The sequence below is a fragment of the Glycine max genome, chromosome 7 (genome assembly GCF_000004515.6).
Source record: "Glycine max cultivar Williams 82 chromosome 7, Glycine_max_v4.0, whole genome shotgun sequence".
Taxonomy (NCBI): Eukaryota; Viridiplantae; Streptophyta; class Magnoliopsida; order Fabales; family Fabaceae; genus Glycine; species Glycine max.
In genome coordinates, this window is record NC_038243.2 from 44,802,397 (window position 1) to 44,814,150 (window position 11,754).

Sequence of the window (11,754 nt, forward strand, 5' to 3'; positions counted from 1 at the left end):
CATTTCAAGCAGACTAAATAAGTGATTGATGATTAAGACATTCCATAAGCAATGGCTACCTTGCGAGCATAAGACACCATTGGTTGCTGCTACTCTCGCCACTACTAGGGAATTAGACTAAAAGAAAATGGTCAACAGTTTTAAACCATCACACTGAAAACCAATTGTCTCAACAAAAGACATCCTATTTAGATCTCACTAATATGGTCGTTTTCAATTTAATATATCTACTCTATCACATGTACAATCTAATACCGCACTTCCTAAAATTTGTAAAAAGAAAAAAAAATGAGATGAAAAAAGAATAACAATGAACAAAATAGGGTTCTTCCCTGTGGAAGAATTAGAAAAAGTACAGGCTCATATTCCCTGCATCATGGCAACTACGGAAATTGTCATGAAATAAAACATAATAGGTACCTAAATTGAAAAACCAAATGACAAGAAAAATGTAATCTTAACAAAAATATAAGCCTCAGAACAAGTCTGCACGCCCAAAATTCCACCTCACTATTCAATTATTTGAAAAAAAATAATGTGACATTTTTCAAATCCAAGCCATCCATTACCAATGTATGGATACAAAATGTGTCCAGTCGTAACAGCCTTACCAGCTGACCAAATTCCTGAAATTGAAGATGCAAGATATATACATCATAGCTGATAGTTGCCAGCAAAAAATACCAGTACTTAGACACAAGTTGATTGTTGAATTTAAGACAAGGTTCTTCTATTGAAAGACTCCACTGTCATGTTGGCAGTGAAAGCAGGAATTGAATTCATCTTCCGAATGAATATCTCAACCTGGGAATGTATCAGTTACATAAAACAGAGCAGAAGAAACATTAATATGTAAAAACTACATGCATGATGGATGATAATTGTCATTCACTCATTACTCAGAACTCTTCTGTTTTTAAATCCATCTACAGCTATACTCAAACTCTCATACAGTCACACTCTCTTGGCTGAATGGATCTAATCAAATCTTTATGAACAATAGAAGAAATGTCAGAATTCAGAAGAGCTGTAAATTTTTCATACAAGATGTTATTTTTCTTCACAAAGGTAAAAGTAAAGAATCTGATTGTTTTTACAGAAAATCAACTTCTAGATCGTCCCTATAGTATTTTATTTTTGAATCATTAAATATGAAAAAGATATTTTCCGTTATTAATTCAAAATATTAAATGAATGGCTTTCAGCAAAACTTTTTTTTTTTTGTATAAACAGCCAAATTATTTAAAATGTGTTTTCCTTTCCTATAATTTGTAACAGAAGATGCAATATTTTCAGAAGAAAGAAAAAACATTTTTAGCTGAAAATATTTGCTGCCAAAAACATGTCTATAAGGAAGGTTTCACTGTTACAATCTAGAAGCAAGAAGACACTCCCAAGGCTTAAACAAAACCCTCACAATCATATCTATGCTCTTGGTCAGAGAAATAAGAGATCAGATCATAAGTATTTATTGAAAAATATTACAATATTATAACTTTCTTACCTGACGAGAAACCTCAGGCTGAGATGTATAATGATTTGCCTGTTGTCATGAAAAAAAGAATGAAAATGGAAAATTTCAGCATCTATTCATGCCATCATTTGTGAAAAGCTGAAACAACCTCAAAACATATTTCCTGAACCACCATTTACCCCAACTGAATTATAGTGGTATACAATTTAATAAAGTAAAATCACCATTTCTCATTACTAAATTCAACATCTTACCAAAATGTTAGTATTCCCTGATTCATATTCAAATTCAAGCTTTTCGTCATCACTTTGTGCATAAATGGATTGCAAGGTAAATCGTGTCACCGGGATTCCATTAGAACGCTGGTGTTCATCCATCACAATCTGCCAATATAGTTATCAACAGCCACAGACGGGTTTTTTAAGTGTAGCAGAAAGATAAATAGAATCAACATTCAATTGTCAGCTTTTTCCAGTTTGGAAATAACTTAATTAGAAAATGCTTGATATACAATGTTCTTTGACAGAGAAAAAAACAGACCCCTGTATGTTGAACCATTGGTTAGCATTTCAAATTACAGAAAGGATTTTACGTGAGGTTGTGTTTCCCCCGACAGAAGCATGCTACAGTATTACTTGAAAACATAGTGATTGAAATCAAATATGCATTGAGGTTTCCCATACCAAATTACATCTCTACCAGGATGCTACAATATTTTTAAAACAGAAGTGTGTGGTCCATCCAAAAATGAAATAAAAGCAACACCATTTGGTACAAAACACTTTCAATTTACACAAAAAGATTGTAGTAAATCTAGATCAGTATATACAATTACCAACCTTGTAACCAAAAAGCTCACAGCATGCCCTCCGGAAGACTGAAATTCTGTCTGCAAACACAGTCTTGTATCTGTTGATATTTCAGTGTTTCAGTTATTCTGGAATCTCTTCATGACAACATATAATTTACCAAAGATAACAAATTATACACTCACCTTTCTTCTCGCTTCTCAAGTGTTGCGATTTGCTCTTTTAATTGCAACATCTTATCCGATATGTAGCTATCTACCAGCTTTCCAGCTTCGCCTAAAGAGTTAGAAGTGATCAGGAAAACCCATACATCTGATAACATTATTATCCAATGGTTAATAAGATGGTACTGGAAACTTTTGACCATCCTTAAGGCCCTGAACACATGCCTTTCATCTTTTGGAAAAATTCTCATTACCATTGATGTGTCTTGAAAGGACAGAAGTCAGCCTAATATCATAAAAAGGAATGCATATTTCATTTCTATATTTAGTTTTTCTTCAAATTTTTTGTCTTTTTTTTTAGCAATTTTCAGAGAGGCCCTATTGGCATACCTCTTGTATACTTAAGATTAATTTCCTTGGAAGTTTTTAAAAGCTCTAATTCAAATCAAGCAATCTAAACTTCTTTCACAGATACTAGACAAAGCCATAGGCTGCAATGCTGTGTTTATATGGCAGAATTTTGGCCTTCTGCCATGTTCCGTTATCCACCATTGATAACACTGCCACTACTTCACTGGAGGAACAAAAAAAAATTCTACCTTGTGAATTTTTTTACAAAGGATTCTAGACACTACTATTCTCTTCCATTCAGTAACTAACATACCCCAATGCCAGAAGGCTCCTCGCTATGCCAAGGTACAGGGGAGGATCATTATGTGCAACCTTATTCTAGCTTATGCAAAGAGACTATTTCTAGATTTGAATCCATGACCGATCGGTCACAAAGACAACTTTTTCGCTGCGCCAGGGCCCCCCTCCATTCAGTATTTATACTAATACTACAAATTGAAGAACCATTTTCAAAAGCCTCAAGCCATTCTCCTCCGCCAATCCCTCTTGCCTTTATTACCAACTCTTTTTGAAACATAACATTTACACCCTTACATCCACTGTAACTAACAAGGTTTCATACCTGATTGACTCTTCAATTCTTCAACAGCTTTTAATTTCTCTTTCGTTTTTTGAAGCTCAGTTTGCAGTGCCTCTATGGTTTGTTTGGCCTCATTATCGACAGTAAGTGTATTCACCATCCGCAGAACTTTTGTATTAGCAGCGGAAAAATCACCATGACCCAACTATAGAAGGAAAAACAGCATGTAGATAGTCAAACTGTTAAATGAAAACCAAAATCTGGACACCTTGGGTAAGCAACAGTAACACATGACATACATAAGAAATGAAGAGGACATAATATTAAAAACATGAGTTTTCTATTATGTAATAGTGCACTACTGTGCTTTATGAGAGCACCAAACCACCAACCTTTGCCTCTAATAATGAAATCTCTGACCGGAGCCGGTCACTCTCCCTCTCCAGTGACTTCACTCTTCTTGCTTCACCATGCAACTTTTCATTAAGTAACTTCATTTCATCTAATTGACGATTATTAACCATTCTTTGCTCATGCAAGGTACTTTCTAAATCTTTAATGCAATCATCTTTCTTCATAAGAGATGATTCAGGCTCCTGCATGAATTAAAAAAAAACAAGCATAAAAATGTTAAGAGATCACATAAGTAGTTATATGATAACAAAATTGAGGGAAGTGCAACTGCAACCTGAACAGGATTTGCATTTTTCGATGCATCCAGAGCTTCATCATTCTTCAAATTGGCCACATTTCTTAATTTATTCCTTTCCTCAGTGACAACAGCAAGCTGTAAGACAATTAATATGTAATTTAAAGAACATAACCAAAAAAATGGCAAACAAATGATTACAGATTTCAGACTCAGCTATCCACAGTAACTACACTGTTATGCAGCAGTTAATTAAAGCTATAATGAATATATCGCACAGAATTTTAGTCGGTTGTAGCCCCAATAAAAACCAGTTTCTTCAAAATACACCACATTGCTTCAATGCAGCAAAATGGGTAAAATGCAGCAATAAAAAAATAGCACTCTCGAGTAATATCTTAAAACTCTGGAATACTGTTAGATAGCTGCTAGCTGTCAATTTGTAAGTAATTAGTAATTACTAATTACAGAGTTAGCTTGTTAGTTAATTGTTGATGTTTGTTAGTTTGTTGGGCTGAGAGAGAAAAGAATTAAGGCAGATTGCCTATAAATAAGAGGAGAGGTGGAAAGAGAGGAGTATCTTGTCATTTGTGAGAGAATTGAAGCCTTAGGGCATTGGGGAGGTGCAGGCTCTTTAAGTTCTGCTAGTTCTTTAAGTTCTGCTAGTTAGGCAGTTTTCTTCCTATAATTCTGATCCAGTTTCTATTAAATACTAAAAATTACAAAATAAATAGATAAAACCATTCCTTTAAGTTCAATGTCCAAAAGCATAAAAAATTACAGAACTGGAGAATTGTAGAATTTGATACTTACTATCCCAGCTTTATACAATCAAGACAAAAGCCTTCAAATCATAAACTGATATTTACATTATTCATTTCATAGGCATGTTTTGCTTACAAATCTCCAAAAGCTGTGTTTACATCAAATATCCCTAATAATACTACTGAAGATGTCTTCACAAGCATTCAGTATATGTTGCAAGTTGCAACTGAAGCAAGAAGCTAAAAGACCAAGGCTGCAGGAAACCTCACATCAGTGTTTAATATGTAGCACTTAGGACGTTTGTGATTCATAGATTTGTTGGTGTGAGTTGCAATTAAAAGCAAGTTATATGTATCTTGTTATATTCTGAGTTGAGAAAGATCAATAGAGAGGGAATTGATAAGATTTTGAGCAGCCATGGAGTCTTTCTGTGGAACTGTGACAAAATTCCTTTCTGGGATCTGGGTATGACATTTAAATCATTTCCAGATATACCATAAATTTGCCTACCGTCAAACTCCTTACTATTGTTAAGTATTGCTTCATCTTTCCTATAAATGCAAGTTGTACACTAACTAGCCTGGTATCAAGAATAGCAGATAATAAATCCAAGAATTGCAAAAATGGCAATGGAAGTGAAGCATGAAAAGAATAAGTCCAATGTTCAGCAATTATGAAAGTACCATAACAACAACACTGACCATTAATTCAATTCGTTTAATTTCTGATTTTAATACTTCTGCTTTATCTTTAGCCAATGCAGCCTCGGCTTCAGCATTTTGTTTACCAATTTCAGCAGCATCCAGAGCCACCTCCATTTGCTTCAAGCGAGCAGTGATCTCACCCTCCTTCTGTGTGCTATAAATGACTTCTCTGCATTGATAGTAGATATCAAGATCAAAAGACAATAGGTGCCTACTCAAATGTAAAGCAGCTAGCAATATCTCTTTTTGCTACACCAGGAAAAAAAAGTGCTGCAAAGCAATCTAAATATGAAGAGATCCTAGGTCTTACAGACTTACACATCCAGTACATTGTGAGTCATTTGCATACTGAAATATGCCATAACAGATATTGATATTATCATGCATATAGATGAATACACAAGGCTTCGCACCTCAGCATTTTCAATCAAAGTAGGGAATCAAATGCCCAAAAAAAGAGAAAGTAGTGCCACAGAAAATATTGTAGATAGAAAAAACTTAACTAGGAGGCTAATAGTACATCATCTAAAAAATTTCATGGCCTCAAGGTGCTTATAGACAAAAGGATTAAATAAGAGCAGTCTCAATCCAAAATAAAATATAAAGAATATTCTAGAATTATTTGTCTTGACAATGACTCTAAAAGCTTGTATCTATTAGTATAACCACACAAACAAAACTGTAGCTACTGACGTACTTCTGTAAAGCTGCAAATTTAACAGGCAGGTCCTCAAAACATGAGACACCAGGTATGTCTGTAATCATCACTCTCCATGATGATATTTGATCCTCTAACTTTTTCATGTTTAACTGGATATCGTGTAATTTGGATAGCTCTGATTCTGCCCTTTCCCTGTGGCTCTTTTCCTCCAATAATTTCTCCTTCAAAAGCTCAACGTTCTCATGACTTGATCTTAGTTTTCTGGCTTCCCTTACTACAGATTCCTAAAATGTCAATTGAAACAGGATACATTATTCAGATTACTACAATGAACAAATTCACAGTGAAAACTGATCTGGTAATTTCCTAGCGCACAAGAAAGGCAAAAAAAATATATTAATCAGGTATTATAATTTGAAATTAAAAACTTTAAGAATTAAACCCAAAAAAAAAATTGAAAGACACCAAGCACAGGATAAGCCGTTTTCCTAGACAGAAGTACAGTAGAAAAAATATACAATAAATCAAAATATTTCAAAAGCACAAAAAATAATCCATGTCACACACACATTAAAACGAACTCAATCACACTTCAAAAACTTGTGTATCAAAATAATGATTTGGTTAACATATGCTTGCTGAAAATTAGAGTTAAAACTCATTAAAGCACCAGCAAAGGGAAGGCTACAGACGAGAATTTAGACAAAAGCATAACCTTAGGAAAATAAAATATTTTAATGAAGTTATAAAAACTACAAAATATATCTTCGTAGTATTTCTAAATATGGGGTGTCGGATTAAATAATATTTACTAAATTTTACATTAAAAAATGGACAATAAATAGCAAAGAAAAAACGCAAACATGAGACTTTTGCTACAAACCCATAAACATCACAGTATTTTTTTTTTAAAAAAAGGACTCAAATCAAGGGGCCAAGCCTACTCAATTTTTTCTCTATATATCCAGACCAATCAATAAAATAATGACACAGTTCCTCTTCATTTATGATTATGCCAGATGAGTAACTACCAAAATTAGTCCAGAGTCATATACATCAAGTCATCAATGTATGTGTCCTCGCATTACTATAATCCCAATAAAAAAGAGCCATCAAGATTCAAGATAAAAAAGAAAGCAAACTTACATAGTTCCGAAGCTCCTGTTGCAAATGCTTAACTAAAACATTACTCTCTGTAGAAGCAACTTCTTGAAACATTAAAGTAGATAGTTTTTTTTCAACTTCAATCTTCTGATGCAAACACTGGAAATAGGAATCATGATGCAATGCAATCATAAGTTAATAACCCTACTGGAAAAGGGAATACAGCAATGAAATGAAGCATGTAAAATACATTCCTCAACCAGAAAAAGATCTACATGAATTTCAGAGGCTTAACACCAAATCAAATTTCATATTGCAGAGTGAGTATAGCTTTGTTCACACATGATATTCTTAAAGGAACAATAAAAGCCAGCAAGCAGCTAATTAGAGACCCAAACCTCATCAAGTTGATCCTTAAGAAGTTTCAGTTGTTCTTTTAGCAGCTCTGCTTCTCTCTCAGCATTATTAGCTCTGCATTCCATTTGTTCAAGCTACAAGAAAAACAATACACAGCTCAAATAATAATGCATAGCTGTAAATAGCTTTTGAGTCTGAAAAACAAACATAGCCACTTACCTTTGCGGATATTCTAGAAATAGATAACTTTGAGTCGCTTTTCAGTTGTGAATGGTCATCACGAAGTCGCTTTTTTTCCCTCTCTATACTTTCGGAGAGATGGCCTAGTTTACCTTCGAAAGATGTTGCTTTTTCCTCTGCTGAAGCAGCATGAGACTCAGCTTTTTTGCGAAGGTCTGTCTCATTTTGGAGCTTAACCTAAATTCCAGTAGGAAGAAAGTTAAATCAGTGAAATAGAGTGCATGAACTGAATGAGTGGTTGACAAATAAAACAGACCTGGAGTTGAGTGTTTAATTGAATTTGTTTTCTTAATCGTTCTTGAGACTGGGTGACCTCCATCAAGAGTTGGTCTTGGAGAGCCTGTTCGCGGCCTTTTGCAGCTGCAAGTTCCTGTTGAGCATATAAGAATTGGTCCTGAAATTTCTTCCTCTCAGATTCTGTAACAAGTTGACGACGGTTAAAAGAAAGGCAGAAATGATGAGAATGAAAAGTGAGTTGGACTGACCAAGTTTGTGGAAATTAGGCTCCAATGTCTCAAATTTAGATTGATAATGACGAGCTTGATTTTCAGCTTTGCTTAAGGCATCAATAAAATCGGATTTGACCTGACGTGAAGAAAAATAAAATAGGTGTTGTTGAAAGCAATAGCATAGAAATGAAATGAAGAAGATGAGAAACAAACCATTTGGCGACATTGATATGTGCAAAGCATGTGCTCCGAAGGGGACGACTCCGGCGGATCCTCGTAGATGACCAGCTGTCCATCGCCATCGGCGCGGGGCCTCTTGGGTGGCGGTGGAGTTCTAACTATCATTCTTCCTTTCCCTTCCCTTCTCAAAATTCAATTCTATTTGAAATTGAAACCCCAAACTCACTCACAAGGCACAAATTTTATACACGAGGAAGCCAAGCCAACTGTTAAATTTTATCCAAATAAAACACGACAAGTTGGTGTCCTGGGGTAGTTGGTTATCACGTTAGTCTAACACACTGAAGGTCTCCAGTTCGAATCCGGGAGGAATAAAGTGCACATCTACACTGTCATAGAAGGTGATAATTATTCAATCATGACCTTTGTTGATATATTTAAAGAGATATTTTATAGATTCTGGTTGGTTACACCACTCAAGGATTATTTTCCCCCCTTAGTATTACTTCTATAAGACCGTTATACATCTCAACATGTAATTGTTTCTAATGAGTTCTTAAACAAACATTGTTTGTGAAACATCATTTAAAGTAAAGGAAACTTTGGTTGTTTAGCAGGAAGGAGTAAACTTCCAATGCTATGATAATTCTCACCATTCATGATAAGCATAGGAGGTGCACTTTTTGTCATTTTTAGAAACGTCTATTTTTCCACCCAGTAAAGTAAAGGAAAACATCATGTTGAATGAGTGAATGTTCTCTAAAAACAACCTGTTATTTGTTTTGTTATTGTGAAACAAATCCTTTAAATTTGAGGTGCTAGTTGAAGGTTTTCCAATTTGATTTTTCCTTGCATGCATTAGAGGTCAAATTTTGGTTTCTTAGGTTTCTATTGTGTTTGTATCCACTTGGCATACCATATTTGTGTTGTGCAAAATTCACATTCTTATATAGCATCTCCAATATCCCAAATACCTATAAAAAACGTATAAAAAATTAGACTTAGTTGTTAATTATTGCTAAAATATGATTGAAAAATAAAAATATGTGTAAATTTAATCACCTGAATTTGATACATTAATGTAATTATCGATGAATTTGTCATTACAATCATTATTGTTCTCCAATAATATATCTACTTCTTTTGTGGGAGGTAGAATTTTTGCATTCATTGTTACATTATTTATAACACCTTGTATTGTTTATTTTTCATTCCATTTGTCTAAATAATTTAGTATATAAACTATGTTGTAAAAATAATGATTTTAATATAAATAACGTTGTCATTTCCTTAGATTGGAGACACAGGGAAACACTACTCATTTCTTTAGATTTTTCTATTTGATCTCCTTGAGGTAAAAAATTATAACCTATTGTGTTAGATGAGTATTTTATAGTACTGATTAGTTATGGGTCGTGTGAAAAGGGTTAGAAACTAAGTATTAGGAATTATTGTGGTTTACTCAAAACCCTAGGTTTGCTAAAATTGAAGATTTTGTCTAATCTCTTGTTCTCTTATTTTAAATGCTTAGATCCTGTGAAAAATAAGGTGATTGATCTTTTCAAAAGTAGCGAAAGACATTGATTGCATTATTTAAGTGAGTAGTTAATCTACTTAGCGACATTTTTAAAGTTCCTTTAGGAGAAACAATTAAACTTCAATATATATATATATATATATATATATATATATATATATATATATATATATATATATATATATATATATATATATAAGGATGAATGTTGAATTATTTGTTTATTTTATTTATTGTGAGTTTATGATTATATTTGTCGTCTGCGACAAGGAAAAGATAATGTAGCCTGTGAGTTAAATTTTCATAGTATAATTGTATTTGTTGTTTGTTACAACGAAAAGATAATGTAGCCTATGAGTCAATTTCTCATAGTATAATTATATTTGTCGTTTGCTACAATGAAGAGATAATGTAGCCTATGAGTCAATTAGTCATAGTATATTTATATGTTCCGCTCGCTGCAACGAAGAGATAATGCAGCCTACGAGCTAAATGTCGTAGTTATATAATTATCGTTCACCACAATGAAGAGATAATGTGGTTTATGTGCACTTAGTGGAGTGAAAGTTTGATTATAAAGTACATTGATTTCTAAAAGCAAGTGTACTTGATTTATTTATTTATTTATTTAATGTCATTTTAAAAATTCTTTGGAATGCAAAGACTCGTGCTATATTGTATTCTCCTTGTGACTTACCCCCTATTTTTATTTCATTTTCCCATATACACAATAGTGGAATAATTGACTTCCTAGGATTTGTTGATGTACCCAAAAATTTGATTATCTTTTGGCAGACCTCCATTGCGTCTGATAGATATTTTGTTTGTAACTCCAATATAATGCAGTTATAGAGACTAAAATAGTAATAGATTTAGAGAGAATCCCTTTATTTTGAAATTTAAATGATTCTCTCTTATAGATATGATGATGATGTACTTATGATGATTTTGAGACACTTGATGATTAGTATTTATAATCAATATTGTTATTAGTGGATATGTTAGACAATATGTTAAGGGTTTGTGTTACAACCGGAGACCTTGATTTTAAATGAATGGAATGAGATATATTTATATAGATTTGTCTAGATATATTATGTGTTCTTTTACAGGTTATTTGTATAAGGTAGACTTGTGAGACTAAGAAAGTCATAGTCTGTGGTGGGTCGTGACAATACATCTTTTTTTGTACTTCACAATTTCTTTAACATAAGCATTTATAAGACAAAATTAGAAATACCTATCATGTATAATTAGTTGTTTGTTATATTTTATGACATAAATTAGATATAATTTGATAAGACTCACCTATTGAAAACTCTTCATCTCGCACATTTGTATAATAATAATTGAATCATTTTAAATATTTTGTAATAAATGAAGTTCAATGTGAGAAGCAAATTCACTCTATAGTGTAAAAAACTCTATTACCTCTATTTGATAAAGATTAATGTAATTTAATTAGTAAACAAAATAACATGTTTATTTACACTATAAAAACAAACAAAATAAAAGAAGTTAAAAAAGTATTCCAAATCTTATAGGATTACGTCAATTATCTTTTTGTTTTTCAAACTTGTATAAATTTCTTTTAGATCATCATTCTTAATCACATGATGTGTCACATTTGGATTGAGTATAAAATTTAAACATATTAGTATGAAAAATAAAATAATTAATATCAAATAAATTTTAAATATATTAAATAATACTAACGGAATAAAAGCTCA

The 11,754-nt window shown here is 32.7% G+C and overlaps 1 protein-coding gene across 4 annotated transcripts; it reads right to left on the reverse strand.

Annotated features, from left to right (window-relative positions):
• Positions 1–320: 320 nt before the first annotated feature.
• On the reverse strand, positions 321–8,881 carry LOC100808312 (mitotic spindle checkpoint protein MAD1). Of its 4 annotated transcripts, none has more exons than XM_006584071.3 (16): positions 8,521–8,881; positions 8,344–8,443; positions 8,115–8,275; positions 7,838–8,035; positions 7,660–7,752; positions 7,304–7,420; positions 6,194–6,441; positions 5,494–5,665; positions 4,067–4,165; positions 3,771–3,974; positions 3,421–3,583; positions 2,469–2,559; positions 2,314–2,383; positions 1,729–1,857; positions 1,505–1,543; positions 321–626 (listed from the first exon to the last, which is right to left on the reverse strand). In XM_006584071.3, the coding sequence occupies exons 1-16, from the start codon at positions 8,650–8,652 to the stop codon at positions 519–521; spliced, it is 2,124 nt and encodes a 707-aa protein (XP_006584134.1). In that variant the 5' UTR covers positions 8,653–8,881; the 3' UTR covers positions 321–518. The 4 variants fall into 4 exon arrangements, with proteins under 4 accessions (XP_006584134.1, XP_006584135.1, XP_006584136.1 ...); XM_006584072.4 differs by having other exon boundaries at positions 8,115–8,252; positions 8,521–8,539; XM_003529649.5 differs by having other exon boundaries at positions 544–804; positions 8,521–8,879.
• Positions 8,882–11,754: the final 2,873 nt, after the last annotated feature.

Excerpts from the sequence above, each read along its gene's own strand:
- LOC100808312 (XM_006584071.3), bottom strand. The coding sequence starts at position 8,652 with ATGATAGTTAGAACTCCACCGCCACCCAAGAGGCCCCGCGCCGATGGC. Across the intron at positions 2,384-2,468 it reads CTTGAGAAGCGAGAAGAAAG|ATACAAGACTGTGTTTGCAG; the intron begins GTGAGTGTATAA and ends AAATATCAACAG. Across the intron at positions 1,858-2,313 it reads GTGAGCTTTTTGGTTACAAG|ATTGTGATGGATGAACACCA; the intron begins GTTGGTAATTGT and ends CTATATTGGCAG.